Raw genomic sequence first — 17817 nt, 5'->3', positions numbered from 1 at the left:
ATATTTACTATGTCATTAAAAGCCAGCTGATCATCAGCTGCATTTTAAAAATAACCTCAGAGAAATAACAATTTGGGGATGGAACCCTGTGCTCGGGTATCCCTAAATTTTGACTGCCAGAAGCTGAGACTGGACCACTTGATAAATTGCCCTGTTCTGTTCATTCCCACTGAAGCTTCTGGAACCAGCCACTACCAGAAGACAGGATACTGGGCTAGATGGACCATTGGTCTGACCCAGTATGGCCATTCTTATGGCTTAAATAACCTAACTAACAATGCCATTCCAGTCAAAAGGTTAAAATAGACAACTGAACTTACTTTTACAAAGGCAAAAAAATTGGTCCTAAAATACTTTTCCCATTTGAGTTTTTACAATAGCTTAGAAAACTGATTTGAATGCCTTCTCATCCAATTTCATAAATATACCAACCCAAAGTTAGTGGATGCTGAATTTTTAACTTTGCATAGATACACACCATCAAAAGCTGAAAGTGTAGAGTAAGCTAAGAGAGTATTTCCATGATTTTGATGGAAGGTGGATTGGGTCTAGAGTAAATGGTTCTGAATAAAGAAGTGGAATATAAAACTAACTAAAGATTTAAACTGTATTCTGAAAGTCATACTAAAAGGGAAAGAATGAAGTCATTCCAAAGGAAAAACAGATAACCTTAAGTGGAACTTAGTAAATAAAACTCCATATAATGTGTACATACAGGCACAAAAATACTGATATTTAAGCAGTTCCTTGGTGTTTAACAGAAGAGCTAGCGGCCTGTCCCTTTAAACTTTTTCTTATCGTACTCATCACCATAGTTACTAAGTGATGTGGTAAGTTTATCAAAGATCAGGAAATTAAAATATAATTGTACAGTTCCAAAAGTGTTTTATCAGATGTAAAATACCAGCACAGTGGTATTATAGACTATCAAAATGTACTGCTCTAAAACTTTTTTGAAAAACAAAACTTCTATTACATGGTTTGTGGACATTCCTGAAGACTAGAAACAACATAAAAAAAGTTGTTAATACTGATATGGTACCAAAGAGCCGTTCTGTTAAAACCACAATTGTATAACAATATAGTAAAAATAAATTTTATTATTCTAGCAACAAGGAGTTTTTGTCATTCCTAGAACCTAATGGAATTCTAACCTCGCACCACATGGCTGTTTATCTTTTAGTGTAATTTATTCCCCCACCACCCACCCACACACACAAACAGAACTTAATTTACTTAGGCTGTTAGCTGAATGCAGTAGGTGAACAAATTAAAATAAAATTGTTCATATATATTACCTGGCATCCCATTTTTATTAACTGAGTTCTTTGATCCACTTTGTGAAGTATTACCACCAACTGATAAGTTTTCTGTGGGGTAAGTTGTGCCTAAGGTCTCCAATTCCCCTCGGTTTGAAGAGAACACTAGGTCTAGAGAGGGCAGCTTCAGCATACATTCTACTCTTGATACTGGTAAGCAGCTAAACTTGATCTGTGAAGGCTAAGCCAAAAGAAAGGAAAGAAAGGATTTTAAAAACCAATATAGAATTCTTGGAAATCATTATGAGCCCGAATACAAAGAATAATGGCATGCAATTTTCCTTTAGTCTAAGTATACTACAGCTTTTTTGGTCCAGCTTTGAAATTAGTAAGATCTCCATGACTTACAATCTGCAGAATTTATGTTCATTTTTGAGATTTCCTGTACCATAAGGTGTGTTACTCAGGAAGTCCAGGCAATGGTCAGGGAAGGCTGAAATCCAAGAAGTCTGAATATAATAGTGAACCACTATCCTAGAGCCAATTTGTGTGCCCCAGTGTATCCACAGCTTGGAAGCCGCTTCATTTTTGGAAGGTGTGGAAGCTCAGCTTTGATACCTTTCATGCCACACTATGTTGAAGCAGCTGACATTGACAGTCTCTATACTCAATTGAAACACACTCTGGATTATTTTAAAATCCTTATCTCTCAAAGCTTCCTGGGTCAGCTTCCTGTCGAATTTCCAGGGAGAACCAGGTGAGGTTGAAGAAAGTGACAGAAGTGCTCAGAGGCCAATAGCCAACAGCAATTTCTGGGCCTAAGTCTCCCCACCCAACCAGTTATGTTTCATTTTGAGACCCAAACAGATGTCTTTTATGTTTATATTGCTCAATATATGAATGCACTCAAAGATGCCATGTGGGAAAAAAAGATTGTTTAGGTAGTGGGGAAAAAATATAATGCACCAAAGAAAAAATACAAGATGAAGTGAATTTCTAATTAAAGGGTTTGATTAGACGAACTATGAGTTGAAAGGTAGCATATCTCATGACACTCGTATGAAATATATCCTGAGGAAAAAATATTTTAGCTATATGTACTTTATTTATTTTTAAAAGAATGATAGATGTAGATGCTAGCTATACAATGGAAGAATAAAATGAGAATTGTGCTCTAGAGAACACAAGAATGTCCAGAGCTTAGCAGTAGCAGAACAAAGAGAACTCCACAATCGATAGCAAGAAAAGCAGTGATGATTAAAGGTCAGTGTGGCATCTCAAAATGATTCACTTCTGTTGAGCCACATGAGCTTGGAGCCAATGACTTTAGAACTCTAGTTAAAAGAACTCTGATTGGTGTCATGCTAGAAACACGTACCTCTATTGTAATGCAGCTATCTCTAGAGAATCTAATTTTAAACACCAAAGTCAGAGGCAAGCTTAAAATGCATGTACTTTTAAAAAAATACTATTTACATAGTACGTCATATGTTATATTGCAACCTCACCTGAACTCGTACATAGACGACCACGTCTACAGGGAAGGATGAGTATGCTGATGTTGATGATGACACTAATGAGGCTGTGGACTCTTCCAAGGGGTCTTGTATATCAAACTGTCCCATGTCTTCATCTTGTGAACTGACAGCTTTTAAAAAGTTGAAAGAACTTGTTAAACAGTAGTTTGAAGCAATTGGAATTTAAAAAAAAAAAAATCAATAAAGTTATGTAATAGCATATATGAAAAAGTAGTAGTCACATGGTACCTGTGTAATTCCTCTCTATTGGTGTAATAGGAATAGTTTCCAGAGCCTTCTCTAGGAAGTCCAATAGGCAGGGGCTAATGACCATTTCCTCAGGCAATGACTGAAGTGCAACCCATGCATATAATTTAGCAGTTTTTACTCCACCACTTCCTTTCCCTTTGGCTGAAACATTTATAAAATGTAAATATGTCTAGAGAAATACAATTTCTCCAAATACAATTAAAATGTATAGAGACATTTCATTACAATTAGAGAAAATAGTTCAAATACTGTATCCTCCTCCTCCACTTCCCAGATCAGTTATTGAAACCAGAAACGCGCAGTTTTGCTGATAAAGACATGTCAAAATAACAGACAGGAAGAATTCAGTTCAGTTAGTAGTAATATCCTAATGTACTTGCTCTAGGTCAAGTCCTTACTTCAGTTTCCCCAACTCTGCTTTTTCAAAACAGTCACTAAAGTCAGCCACACAAATCTTTTCCCCAGAAGACAAGACACAGAAGCTATAACTGACTGGAAGGCTACTGGCATTTACATTGGAAAGGGTGAAAACAAAATTGCTCACCTGACTTAATTTTGCATCAATTTGGAAAAATATACTGATTTCAACTGAGAAAAACGTCAAAAACCCTAACAGCAAATGGTAAGTCCTACAATATTACACAAAATTAGGATTCTAAAACAGGAAATCCTATTAATGACTGATTTCTAATTCTTAGATTCCAAGTTTGGAGATACTTTTATAGTAAGCTATATTCCAGGTAAGAGAATTCTCTTCTCAATTCATGGAAGAGACCTGGACATATAAATTTGAGGACCCAAAATAAGAAAATAATCTGAGCTCCGTAAATTGGAAGCAAGATCATGTTCCTAAAAAACCATGAATACCTGCTCAGTTATTTTCAATGTGAAATATAGATAATTAGAACTAGCAGAGCTGAAAGAGCAACATCATTGAATTGGGATTCACCATCATATTCAGCAATTGATCATTTGAACACAAGTAAAATATAATATTATGGCTAGATATGATTCCTCCACGCAAGATACGAATGTTGACTAACTGAAGGACTGAAATAGAACTTTAAACACATCCTTTTTCTTTCAGACAGTCCTTAAGTCATTTGTAAGGAATTTTAATACCATGCTACTCTGGCTGGTGCTACTAACCATCTGGATTGGCCTCTCTCGCATCATATAAGAAGGGAATAAGTAGAAAAGAGTTTTGGAAAAAATCTATGTAGTGAAGAGATGATGAAACTCTGGGAGAGATTTAGTTAATTATTAAAAAGTAAAGAATGGAAAGAAAAGTTTTGAACAAGCTTACAAGGAAAGATGCAGCATAAGACAGAAACTGAGAAGCAATAAAATTAAATGTGATGAATTCAGAAATCCACAAAGAGAAAATACAATGGTAGTGGTTAAAAGCCAGGGAGAATGAGGAAAGTGTTCAAATTCACTACTCTCTCAGACTTTGAGCCTATTTATAGAAGCTTTTTCAGTGTTTACTTTTCCCAGCTCATTTGTTTTGATCTTTTTTGCTTTTAAATATCTAAACGCTGAGAAAGAGAGAAATGAGATAACAATCCTCTGGAAGATGTGAAAGAAATCTAGGTACCTCTAGATCTGACATTGCAACCTTCCAGAGATAGTCATAGATCTCTGACTGAAAACAGGGATAATTTAACTTGTACTCTTGAAAAGCTGAAGACACTAAAAATCGGAACTTCAGATAATTCCAAGCCACAGCAGTGTTAGATGGACTGCAGTAGTGGAGCACAATAGTGTCTGGTATTTTGACTAATCCAAAAACTCTAAACATATGTGTGGTATCATGAAGAATAATTTAATTCCAGAAGTTACCACACTTCAAATTATTACTTCCAATAAACTGCACAGTAATGAAAAGTATTCTTGGAAGGATGTAACATGGATGAACTGGTGAGTAAATTGGGTAGCATACAATTTTCTATTGATTTCTGCATAGTACAGAGTATAACTATAGCTAGTTATCTATTAACAATTTTTTAAAACAACTAAGCTTTCTTTCTAGCATTGTATATTATCTGTTCAAGAAAGAGTAGTAGGTGATATTTGGCCATAACTGTGCTCTGTTATGTTGAGAACCATTTAACAGGAAATTTCTGAGCTTTTAAAAGCACTTAGATTTCCTGTATTGCACATGTGCTTCTGCAATCAGGTTTCTTTGCAGTCAATATTTAGACATTTGTGACCATATTGTGGTTCAACTAATGCACAGATCTAAAGCTAGTAGATCATATGATGTGGAGAGAAAAAAGATATCAAAGTTATAGTTTAAAAGGGTATTCTCTACGAGTACCTGATGGGATGGGTGCGGGTTGGGGCAGAAGTAAGGTATTAGTCTTGCTGAGGGTAGTACTAGATAAAGGAGATGTGGCAGTATCTTTCATACCATACAACTTGGACTCTTTGGAAAGGGTTCTTGGCAAAGAGGATCCCCGGGAAGTATTTGGCGATTCAGTCTTCAAAGTCTTAGAGTTGTAGTGTAACTGAAATGAAAAAAATAATCTATTTACTTCACAGAAGTAGCATTCTCACAGAAGCTCTACACAGTTCACTTTTCTCCAGATGTTCTTTGCATCTTTTTAAAATTATGTGATCTTAAAACACATATACTATATATACCATTGGAATCAATGATCTTTATTTACAAAGTCAATCTTTTGTAAGCAAAAAATAAATTAAGAAACATCACCCACAAAACAAAATTAAATCATAAACTTATTTTTTTTTCAGCACATAGGACAAAAATCCCTAATAGTTGTGGCAGACAGCCTCTCTCACCCAGAGCTGCTACTCTCCCCCTGATACATACACATCCCAGGGCCAGTGACTACTTGATTCCCTCGTATAGTTGTGGGGTTTTGTTTTTGTTCAGGTACAGACTATATCATCATGTCTAGATCACTTACCTCTCTTCTTAAAATAACTGCAGTTTTGACATACACACATCCTACAGATGTGGGTAAACAGAATCTACTCTTACTTAGTGGATGGCATCAGGAGGCAGAGCAGAAACTGCAGATGATGCTTGAGCATCCCTAAAGACACTTAAAGGCTACAATAGGGAACTGGGCCATGTCCAGTGTCTCTGAAGATCTCTTGTGGTTCTGGAAAGGGGAGTCAGGTCACTGTGAGAAGCTCCCCACTTCTTATAGAGCTACAGCAGATGACATTGTCATAAATAACTACCTTTATAAAAGATGATCACTTGCAGAAAAGGAAGAGTACATCATCCTCCTATCCCTGATTTTATGGCATTCCCTCAGCTGCATTAAATGAGACTCCTGTGCAAAAGTGATTTTTTTCCTGTTCTTGTTGTAGGTATATCACTCACTCAGAAACACGTATGGTATTTCCACTCTGTATCGGGCTCACCTCCTGCTATGTTCTCTACTCCAAGGCATCAGAAACAAAGAGGGAATTGGACAGTTGGCAGCTATAGTGCATAAGAGTTGACATTAACAGTTGGCTTCACAGGAGGTTAACATACCTACTGCAGCATTGTCTATGATATCAAGCCACAATTACAGGGCTGTATGTATTTTGTGGGACACATTTTACCACCCTGTAGCCACTGAATGTAAATGGCTATTGCATTTTCACATGCACTACAGACACTGAGAAGACTTCCCAATATATAAATCTATACCACTTATCAGAGAATAGAAGCAAACAAGCCAAATGTCTGACTTTACTAACTTAAGCAACTTTTTTTTTTTTTTTTTTTTAAATGGGACTAACTGGCTTTTTTAATTCCATGTAATATCACATATACTATTTGATCTATATGATCATATACTGGCACAAAGCTAAACATTTTTCCTTTGTTACAAATAAAATATTTTTTAATAAGTGGGAGGAGGGAAATGTAGTTGATATTCTATGCATTTGAATCTCCTTCCAACACATCATCTTAGATAAATTATTTGTACTACAATATGCTTACAGACCCCAACTGAAATTGGGAAGATTTACCAGATACTATATTTATGCATTCACAGCATACTGTATATCATAACAGCTCTTTTGGAGTCAGTGCATACCATGAATATATATTAAGAACAGCAATTAAATTTACATCTTCCAAATACTTTAGAAAATATAATTAACTGATCCTCACTACACTTCTATAAGATCTTATTCTAGACCCATTATAGGGAATAAATATATTTTATCACATTTAAGTAATTGGTTTTTATTTTTAAAATTAACTGAATGTTAGCTCATATAGATAAAGTTGGAGTATTATTTTCCTCATTTAGCAGGTGGCAAAACTGACTCAGAGGGTCAAGTGTTTTTTTATGGACATGTAGCGATTCAATGCCAGAACTGATATTAGAACTCTCAAATTCCTGGCTCCTAATCTCATGCTTAGATAACACCTCTCATCATAATACTTATTATGCTCTATTAAGAATATGGAATGTATCAGCCATACATTTGTATCGTTCCTCCTTTGCATACACATGTACCATACACAACTCCAAAACGTTGCTAACATGTATCAGAAATGGTGTGCAGTAAATAAAACACATATAGTTTTGTTTTAACCATGTAAGAAATAGCAGGTATCACATTTGATATAAACTGCATTCCAAAATGAAAAAAAAAAGATAATCTAAAGGAAGCCATGTATTTGCTTCTGGTCAGTTCTAGTTGGAGAAAAAAAATGTTTCCCATTCCCATCATTTTTACCTTTACATCTACACCAGGAATGTAAAATACTGTAGTTTCCAGGTCACTAGGCTTTGTCTGTAGAGATGATGGCACTTTCTTGCCAGCAAGTAAATGAGTAGTAGATGCATAGTTAGTTTGAAATTTCTTCTTTTTTGAAGGAGACTCTTGATCTAAACTCCTGGAACTCCGATCATAACTCCTACAGATAAATAACAATATACAACATGTCTTAATACAGACCTAATACTCCATAGCAAGTATGTTTTTCAATATTTAAAATTTAGGTGAGTTTATTTTTTAAAATTACATTGTAATTTCAAAATGTATAGTAGAAGTATTTCTATCAATTTTATTTATTCCTTGTCAATCAGACCTCTATTTCCCTGATCCTTTATTTCCTTTTTGCCCTTTCCCCATTCCCTCTGCTTTTGCCAAAGTATATTATTAGTGTTATTTTCAGATTTTAAAGTTAAAACAAACTTTTTTAAAAGACAAAAAGTAGTGAAGTGCTCCTTGCCTTCATTTCCAAGTTTATTTATACTAGATGATTAATTCTTATTTGTGAACAATTCAGAGTGCAGGTAACATTTGTGGATTTTTCACTGTTTCTGCTCTCCCCTAGCATCTGGATTTACATCAATTTCTTATGATTTCCTCCTCTTGTGTACCAAATTCCATTTATACAAGTGTCACAGCAAAATAATAATATAGCAATATAAAAAGCAAAATAAAATTATAGCTCATTATAGAAACAAAAAATATTTCTACTCTGTCCCACATCCATTTTAAAAAGTCATTCAAAAATTCAACAGTATGATCACATTTCCTTATATACACTTCTTAAGAAATGCCCCCACTGCTGAATGTTGGGAGAGTGCTCAAACGTGTGATATCCCTACATTGAAAATGTCAATGGATTGCCTAACATGTGACAGCCACAGCCTGATACTCAGCTGCAGGGTCCTCTCTTTAGAGATTATAGAAGGAAGGAAAAAAGATCTGTAACTACATATAAACCTTTGCACAATTTAAAATATGGGAAAGTTAAGAATGACTTTATAAATCTAAACTAAGAGTTCAGTTTTGCTAAAGCTAAGTTATCATTAACGTGTTGAAGTTCAAAGAAGAAATTAACAGTAAAGGTATATTCCGTTTATAATGAATAACAAAAACAGAGGCCCCTGGCTGTCAAAGCACATCTGCAGAAAGAAAAGACGGATTTAAAAAACAAGGCTGAAATAGTGGCCGACTGAAGTCAATGCAAAACTCCAATTGTCCTCAATGAAGTCAGGATTTCACTTCGAGTAGTACAAATATCTTTAATTGGACAGTGAACATTATCTCAATGATAGTGATATGCTTTTAAAATGAAAGAATGTTGGAATCCCTGAATATCAAGAGAACACATAGCATTAAACTAATATGCATCCACTCAGCATGTGGATTTCAAAAATTTTGAGACTGTGTATTCAGGCATTTCTTTAGAGAGTAAAAAAGGAATCCAGGTGTTTTCAAATCTTAAAATCTCCATTTATAAAAGAATGGATAAGAAGGAAACAGGTGTACACTCATTTCTTCGTACCTGGCTAACTAGACTCAACCCTTTATGCAAGCAGACTTTCATGCTTTCCCAAAACAAAAAGAAAAAATTATTCAATCATAATTAAATTTATTGGATGCTATGGCAATGTGTGATGATGATACAAATTACTGACTACCAATACGCTAAAAATGGTCAGAATTATCATAGTTTCTATGCTTTTCAAATAGGTTAATGCACAGTTACAATTAAATATTGTATGGTGTATTGCAGTATCCCAACTGATCGGAATCACTAAGTTATCTTATTTATGACTGTAAGTAAATGTCAAATACAGAAAGACTGACAATACAGTAATACACTGCTTTCTAATAGGATTTAGAAATATTATTGTTTTTCAACAGGTTTTTTACCTTCTTAAGCTTATTTCATCATGTTCTTGCTGAAGCGTTGTTGGATGCAGCACACATTTTCCACAATCAATTTCAACTCTGATGTCAAGTTCAAAGTCAATATTTCTCTCTGTGGTTGTGCCAGTCACATTTCTGTTGGCAGGAGCTGCTGGCCAGCGGTCAGTAAAAAGTTGGTGGACTGCAGCAAAGCCTGTTGCCTTCTTACGAGAGGTATTCCTGCAGAAAGAACAATTGCTTATCAGGTATTAGCACTGTGACAAGATTCCTTCTAAGGTTATCTACTAATGGACTTGCCTACACGTCAGTCACCCAGTACATTTAACATTTTAAGACGTTTTCTGTAAGAGTCGTCATATGGTAAATTTTCAAAGGTAAACCCTGCTCCAGTGGTCCATCTTCCACTAAGGTATTATTAAATATTTAATTCATCGTAGATCTGGATTGTGCCCTGGTTTGCTGTACAATGGTAAACATGGGGTCCTGCCTCAGATAGCTACAGTCTAAGACAACAAGCAACAAAGAGGGATGTGGTAGAGGAATACAATTAAATATAACACACTTGTTTATGTATATTATATTTTAATATATATCATCTCTCAACATTCAGTTTATAATGCTGTGTATGTATAGATAAATCCTCCACTAAACAGATGCTTAGCCATGAGGTAAATTGCAGAATTATATGATAAAAAATTTATCAAGCACCTTTAAGCCTCTCAATAACTGCCCTCTACCCAGTAACTATCTTAGTGAGATTTATTCTAACATTCCAAACCCTGAGAGGCTTCCAAGTGCTGTCATTAAAGAAAAAAAATAATAAAAGGCATCTTGTCAGACAAATATTCCCTCTTCTTCCCTACCCTAGAATTACACCTGCTGAAGCACAGGACAGGCCAGATTCAGTCGTGGGTCACTAAAAGCTATTCTACACCTAAGACAAGAACTTTAAAGACCATTTTCTCATGGTCCTAATGAAAATATTTTTTAAATAAATTGCTTACTGTGGTTTCCTGTAAAAATAAGCCTTCTCTCTCTCATGGTCTTCTTCCTTCTCAGAGTCTTCACTGGTTGAAGATAAACTGTCATCCCGCCGTCCCTCTTCAGGCTGGAAGGGAATGCTTGGTGAGAAGACTACTGGAGTTTTGGGTGAATTGAATACTGAGCATGATCCTTCACTAGTGGATGAATAATGGGATGGACCATCAATAGTTACTGACAAAAGGTCCAGTTCTGTCTCCTCTGGAAACTGATTGTGAAAAGACAAAAAGACATTAAAGTTCACAATTACTGCCTTTACTATGCAAAAATTAGATATGTTGGGGAAAATGCAAGAGTGCTTTAAAAAACTCTCAAAACTCAGGGTCTTCATTTTGAACAGACAGAAGTGTCAGGTTTAGGAATGTATGGAATGAATCACGTAAAGCAATAAATAAATGAATAGGATTGGAGGGAAAACAGTACCATAAATTTACCATTGCCTTAGTGATTGAGTTGAATTTGTTAGCTAGATAATTAAAACAGTATCAAGCTCTGATTGAAACAGACATTATGATAGGCCATCACTAGAAGAATGAACAATTGAACTAAAACAAATTTTAAAAGCAAAGAACAGAGCAGAAAGAATCATCATGGCAGCCTGTAAATGACAGAAATGCCCAGGAATCTGTTAGTGAATGAAAGTGCATGCAAAGTACTAGTACAGAATGCACAGTGTTCTCTTATACATTATGCTCTTCGTTTTAAAATGTTGGATAAAACTGACTTGATGGGAATAAAATTTAGGGCTAAATTTCCAAAAAGTGGCTCCAATTGTTTTGGTGCACTTTGCATCAGCAAATGACAACACACAGTTTTCAAGCACTAACACATGTATTTGCAGGTGATGGAGTCTAAACGTCTGTACATGCAGGTATCAGACTTTAACACATTAGCCAATGAAGTGCTAGTAGCATAAAACTGTGTGGCAGTTGTTTGCACATTCAAATGGGAGTTGTGTTGAAGATTCTTTGATAATTTGTTCCATACTTTCATTATGATCTTTAACAAATCCAACACCTGATTTAACACTACTTAATATCTGACAATCTTTTCCTAAGCTGTGCAAAATTGCTGGTAATGGATACTACAAATGAATGGAACTTCTTAATACATTCTGTGTTAAATGTATATAAAACAACTCAGCAAAGCCAATTCTGCCTTTTGTTTTGTTCTCAGAAATGAGCTTGGACATCACCACTCTAAGGTGACCTGAAAAGGCTTTCTAACTGAGAACACTTATAAAACAAGAATAGAGGAAAAGGTGGAAGGGGAAAAAATGAGATGATTGTCTTCTAAAAGGTATACTTTGTGCTTTTCCTCCATTCAATATGTCTAGAATGTCTTTTTAAAATTAACTATCCTATTTTTTTTTTTAAATCTCTTATCTGGGCACTTATTTTGACAAATTGGTTATCCTGCTACCTTTTAATAGGATGTCTTACACAACTGTACTAGATATAGGAACTCTAATATCAAATGATGATGCTTGATAGTCTCCCACCTTGCAATTATTTTCCATCTGTGTTGATGCCTGCATTCTTGGAACATATTGTAAAAGATTAAGATAACTGCGTGCACACTGAGTCCTTCTGACAATACTGTGCTCTACATACAAGACTAGATCATGGCTTGCCTTATTGTAGTCTCCATAATTTAGATCAGCCTAGATTAGGGCCTTTGTAAATATGCAAATAAAACTGTCATTACTAGTTTTACAAAAACTGCAAAATTTAAGCTACATCTAGGAATGCGAGCATCCTTGAGAACTCAAATTATCATGTCCACCTATAAATTTTAACATATTTAAACTTATTTTAAATCTTTTTTAAAAACTGACATACATTCTGCCTAGCTGAGTTTGAAAGAGAAATGAATAACTGAAGAGCAGCTCCCAGTGAGGTGAATTAGTGCTATGGCAAAGTATATGGTTTTTTTTTTTTGTTTTTTTACAAGTACCTGAAAATACCCTTCCCCTGGACAGCTGGATTGTTGTGTAATCCCCAAAACTGTTTTATTCAACTTAATTCAAAATGAAAAAGAAAAAAGAAAATTAAAACAGTTACCATAGCTTGAACCATTCAAAACTAACAATATGATACATTTAGGAGGGGTGGGGGAAATATTGCAACAGAAACATAACTAATATTTTAATAATACATTTTAAACACACAAATGGACAGGTGTGTCAGACTACAGCAAACTCAGAAATGTTTATTTCATTAATAACCATTTCCAAAATGCTAAACAAGGCTGAACATATAAATTAGCATATGACTATTGTGCATATCTGTTAAAAATAGCAAAAACATATTAACAGTGCATATTATTTTTGCACAAGCCAGCTTCTGGTCAGAGGATACCTGGAAGTGTACCTTGTTAAAAATACAAATTAATCTAATTGAAGAAGTAAGTCAAAATTCTTTAGTTTTTTCTTGATATTTCTTTTAATAATTTGTGTGTCAAGATAGACACCACCAGACTGAATAATTATCAAGAGTGACTGGCAATTCAAATCTTCCTAAGTATATTTAACTCAAGTACTTCCAAGGTGCCACCAGTCAATACAGCATTTAATCTACTGTAATATGGCATACTAATTAAATTGGTATGTAGCGTATGCCTTACAGGGTCCTGTATGTTGAAGGTTACTCTGGGTCCAGGAGATGCTGCATCTACACGGATTTCTGGGAGCTCTTCACTGTCTCCTAGTCGGGAGCTATAAGCAAAATATAAAAGGAATAAATAAACTATTACAGTTTTGAACATAATGCAGAATGTACTTGTCCACATAAAAGTTCAGTAACTACCCAAAAGCTGTTGCAATAAAAATATAAAGGAACAGCCAATGCTTAACATTTTATAGAAATGAAATGGTATTAAATCAGTATTCAAGCATTAATGGCACATAAAAAGGAAAAAGATGAAGTTTCAAATGATTTTGGCCAGCAGTTTACTTTGGGGTTTTTTGCTTTTTTTTTTTTTGGCGGGGGCAGAGGGGGTTGTTTTGTTTTTTACTCTTTTCAAGCACAGGCCTAGAAGCAGAAAGACAGTTAAAAACATAAAATGTGTGAGACTTGTCACATGGAACAAAGTAAAACTGGCAGATTATGCATATTCACAAATTAACTCAAATACAGCCAATCTTTCAAACTAATGAAATCCTGACACGTTTGCAGTGCAAATTCACAACTTCTCACTCACAACTTAAGAACTCACTAGCTTTTGAGAAAAACTTAAGCATTTCTTGATATGCCAGCCAGCAGAATGAACTACATAACACAACATCTTATTACTCTTCCCAATAGAATTCCTAATTTTCTGAAGACCATTTTGTTAAAATGTGAAGTAAAAGGCTTTTTACCTGCCAAGATTTAATTTAGAGTGTTCACAGTTGCACTCCTTCTATTGTGTTAGGTGTCAGTAATGCCAGACAGTTCAGAAGAAACATTTACCTGTAAATCCTATAATCTTGCAAGGCTGGTAAAAGAGGAACTCCACTTTGCTCCATTTGGTTTAAAACCATATGCTATTTGGAAGTGCTGTTCTCTGATATTTTGGGATCGCTATTAGTTTATTGCTTTGTTTTGGTTTTTTAGCAATCTACCTTTAAACTGATGCTCAAAATTTTCAACCAATTTGTCCTAACTTAAAAATATCAATAATTGAAGGAGGAGAACCTTATAATTCTAATAGGCAAGTTCCCTCTCCCGCACTTTAAAAAAAAAAAAAAAATTAGTACTGTACTTTATTGCTGATTAAAATGTAGCCACTAATTTTTTTTTTTAAATCCAAACCCTGCAATGTGTGTGTGTTCTCTCTGCTGGTTGTACAACAGCAACATGCTTATTCACAAAGCAATAGTGACATCAAGCAAGCTGATGCACAATATTCTGCTATGAGTATTGTAAACTGTAGCTTGCTTCTGCAAGCTTCATAATACTTGGAAGGAGGAGAAAGGGAAATCATTTGCTGAACTAAGAGGTTCCCTTCCCTCCACTACCAGTTTAGTCGTTTATCTAATATAATATGAGGATGACAATGGAATGTAAAAATCAAAGGGCTATACCGCATCATCTTTACTTTTTTTAGCCTCCATTGAAGTCCCTGCTGAGCAGGATCTTCAAATATGGTTCTTAAAAGTCCTGCAAAATGATTACATAGAAGTGCCATCTTTCTCCACAACTGATTGGCTCTCTGAGCGCATTCTGAGTAATATCTGATTATTTTACTGCCTTAAAGTTTACTACTTAACTCTTGGTCCTGCAGAGCAAATACAGCTCCAGAAGGAGATAGAATCTCTTCTGCTTGTGGATCATCGCAAAATGGTTAGCCAAATTTAAATTGTAGCATCTTGGAGGGTGATGTGTGACCCAGAAAGATCTCAGTTTAACTTTCAGAGTCCAGGTTCAGTTTCCAAGGCAGCAGTTAATCCCCCTCTTTCCTCCCTCCCACACACCCCCCCCCTCTCTCTCTCTCTCAGGATTCCAATAACTTCTGGTAAGGCGTTGTAGTCTATTCTAACTTTATTACATATCTCAACCTCCCACATGCATAGTCATTTGCCAAAAACACTCTACCTCGCCCTGTCCATTCTCTTTAGAGGTGGTCTTCCAGATGCTGAAATAGTTTTAGATCTGTTATAGCTGGGTTTGTAACCCAGGCCCCATTTGTCCTTCAGAGAAGCAGCCTAAACAAAAGAAAAATATATCTAACTAAGATGTTGAGGACAATAAATAATGATAATTATACATGAACACGGCAATGTGGAAAACATTTTACTTTATAACCATGCCAACAGTTATGAAAAAACTTAAAATAATAATTTTATTTTGTATCATGTGTCCATGTATCATGTGTTGCATGCCTTTGCTCAAATCTTCATTTTGACTGGTCTCGAAGATTCACTCACCTTTCATATTAGCTGGCACTTTCTTGCTGTCAGGAAAACAGGGTGCCCCAAGTAGCTTGGTATCTGCCTACTTGAATAAATGTCCTCTCTTCATGTGATACTGCTGCAACTGCAGTCAGCAGAGGAACATGAGCTAGAGCATGCTTATTTGAGAAGCAGATGCCAGCAGAATGCTCTCGGAGAGGGGTTCCTTGCTTTGGAATGGACTCATATCTTGGTCCAGAATAGCCCGAATTTGCTGATATTCAAGGAATGTTGCAAATGCTCTGTTGCCAAGATTTATGGCAGGGGTGGCAGAAGAAGAGCAGGCATTGTGCATGATCAGGGGCACTCTTTGGGTTGGAGCTTTATTTTTGTTTGGCTATTTTCTCCTGTTTGCTCTTTTTATCTTTAATGATACTATATTTTTTATTAATAAAAGGGCATCTAAACTCTGGAATAAGTAATTTCTTTTAGGACATATTATAAATCTAATCAAATAAATCAGCCAAATGGAATGTAACAAAGAACTCCAGCATTGCCCAGATAATCAGGCATACTAAACATATCTGGATTCTTCTGGCCCAATGAAGAAATGTTTTAAGATGGCCACCACCTCTGAAGGCCTGAGTTTGAGTCTTAGCTAGTAAATTACTACAGCATTGTATATTATGGCTTTCAAACCTCTGGGAGCCAATTCTTGTTTACACATTCCAAATATAGATATATTTAAAATACTAAGTAGCTATTTTAAAAAGTTAAAATAGACATGTTAAAATAGTTCTTTTTCCTAAAGATTTATCATAGAAGAGCAAACAAAAAAATCCACTTAATATGCAGTAGCAATAAAATTCTGGTTTTCCATCTTGAGTAATACAGAAAAATCTCTTTTCCGAGAATGTTAAACCACGTGTTTTATATATTAATAGTCCTTTTGCCTTTCTTTATTATGGTCCTCCTTTTATTTATTTTTAATATGTGGAAGAGAAACTTACAAATGAAAATACGTAAGAACTTGTGAAAGAGCTTTAGAAAATTGCTCACCCTCATGCTGGACCTACGTAGTTTTTTACGGACATCTCGGCGAATGTCATTCACAGCTACTGACTCCAATTGTTGATAGCGCTGAATTTCTTGGTTTATGGTTCCTTCACTTGCACCTAGTTTTCTGGGAACAAGTTAGGGTAGTGAGTTTTCCACATGGAATAAATAACTAGTGAAGTTAAACAATAATTTCACCATTTCCTTTATCAACAAAACCTCTATATTGTGTTCCTATGTGACAATGCTAAAGCCTTTTCAAACCATTCCCTAATCAGTTTCTTGTTTTTCAGGAGTTATCTATCACCAATGCCATCTTTTTCATATACAGTTGTAGAGGGCACACTGTTATTTCACTATACTACTTTTGTCCATACTGTAACTTCTTTGCAAGGGCCCTTGATTTTAAGATTTTTACCTCCGAGTCACACATGCAGCAAACAGAATAAGAGGTGTGTAGCAAAATATACAAGATGTTAAACATTATGTTATGATGCCAACAGAGGTGGAGGAGGTTGCTAGAGAGCAACTTTGTTTGAAAAGAAAGGCTCTAAAAGAGAGCAAAGATTCCCCAGCTGGAACAAATCAGGAGAAAAATTAGAATTTAGGTATTTCCTATGCTCCTTAGTTCAAGAAAAGCAGTTGAGGTGTGGAGACCACTTGTTAGAGATGCCAGAAGGCAAACTGAACTGGGGAAATTTCCAGGAGGAAAGAACCTCCCACAGTGGCAGACCAGACTGGTCATAGCCCCTGAATCTGGAAGGCAGAAGAAAATCTCCTGAAGAAATTATGAACTTGAACATAAACAAGTTTAGAAAGCAAACTCACTAAGATACATGTCAAAGGGAACAGTTTGTAGATGCTACAATGCATTGAGAACAGAAAGATGCAAACACTAATTTTGGTCATCACAATCACATGGCCACAAGCATTTCTCACCACATATTAACAGAATGTTTGTATATCAAAGAGTTTGGTTACAACTGACCTGTGACTGACTGCCACTGGCAATCTTGCCTAATGCTGAAATAGTTAAGAATGTCCATTCTTCTTTATTATTTAACAATCAGCTAGCAACAAGATCTATATTCTCTATCACATATTGACCTAGCCTTCAAAATGCCAAAAACATAAATAAAATATTTTCATA

At 35.3% G+C, this 17817-nt stretch overlaps 1 protein-coding gene across 8 annotated transcripts in view; it reads right to left on the bottom strand.

Moving 5' to 3' along the window:
- Positions 1 to 17817, bottom strand: part of BLTP1 (bridge-like lipid transfer protein family member 1) — a 214456-nt gene that overhangs the window by 28062 nt on the left and 168577 nt on the right. For 5 of the 8 annotated variants that reach the window (XM_067530214.1, XM_067530216.1, XM_067530221.1 and 2 more), the window contains 11 exons: positions 16671 to 16794; positions 15316 to 15425; positions 13364 to 13454; positions 12695 to 12757; positions 10702 to 10946; positions 9701 to 9916; positions 7766 to 7946; positions 5367 to 5556; positions 3026 to 3187; positions 2768 to 2907; positions 1299 to 1500 (listed from right to left, as the gene is read on the bottom strand). In XM_067530214.1, the coding sequence (XP_067386315.1) occupies positions 1299 to 1500; positions 2768 to 2907; positions 3026 to 3187; positions 5367 to 5556; positions 7766 to 7946; positions 9701 to 9916; positions 10702 to 10946; positions 12695 to 12757; positions 13364 to 13454; positions 15316 to 15425; positions 16671 to 16794 (1724 nt within the window). The remainder of the gene's footprint in view (positions 1 to 1298; positions 1501 to 2767; positions 2908 to 3025; positions 3188 to 5366; positions 5557 to 7765; positions 7947 to 9700; positions 9917 to 10701; positions 10947 to 12694; positions 12758 to 13363; positions 13455 to 15315; positions 15426 to 16670; positions 16795 to 17817) is intronic. The other 3 variants (XM_067530218.1, XM_067530222.1, XM_067530220.1) reach the window with 2 other exon arrangements.

The sequence above is a fragment of the Emydura macquarii genome, unplaced genomic scaffold (genome assembly GCF_026122565.2).
Source record: "Emydura macquarii macquarii isolate MOO-44397 ecotype Brisbane River unplaced genomic scaffold, CSIRO-AGI_Emac_v2 contig_3044, whole genome shotgun sequence".
NCBI classification, from domain to species: Eukaryota; Metazoa; Chordata; order Testudines; family Chelidae; genus Emydura; species Emydura macquarii.
The sequence above is the reverse complement of the archived record's forward strand: the minus strand, read 5'-3'. Positions and strand labels throughout refer to the sequence as shown.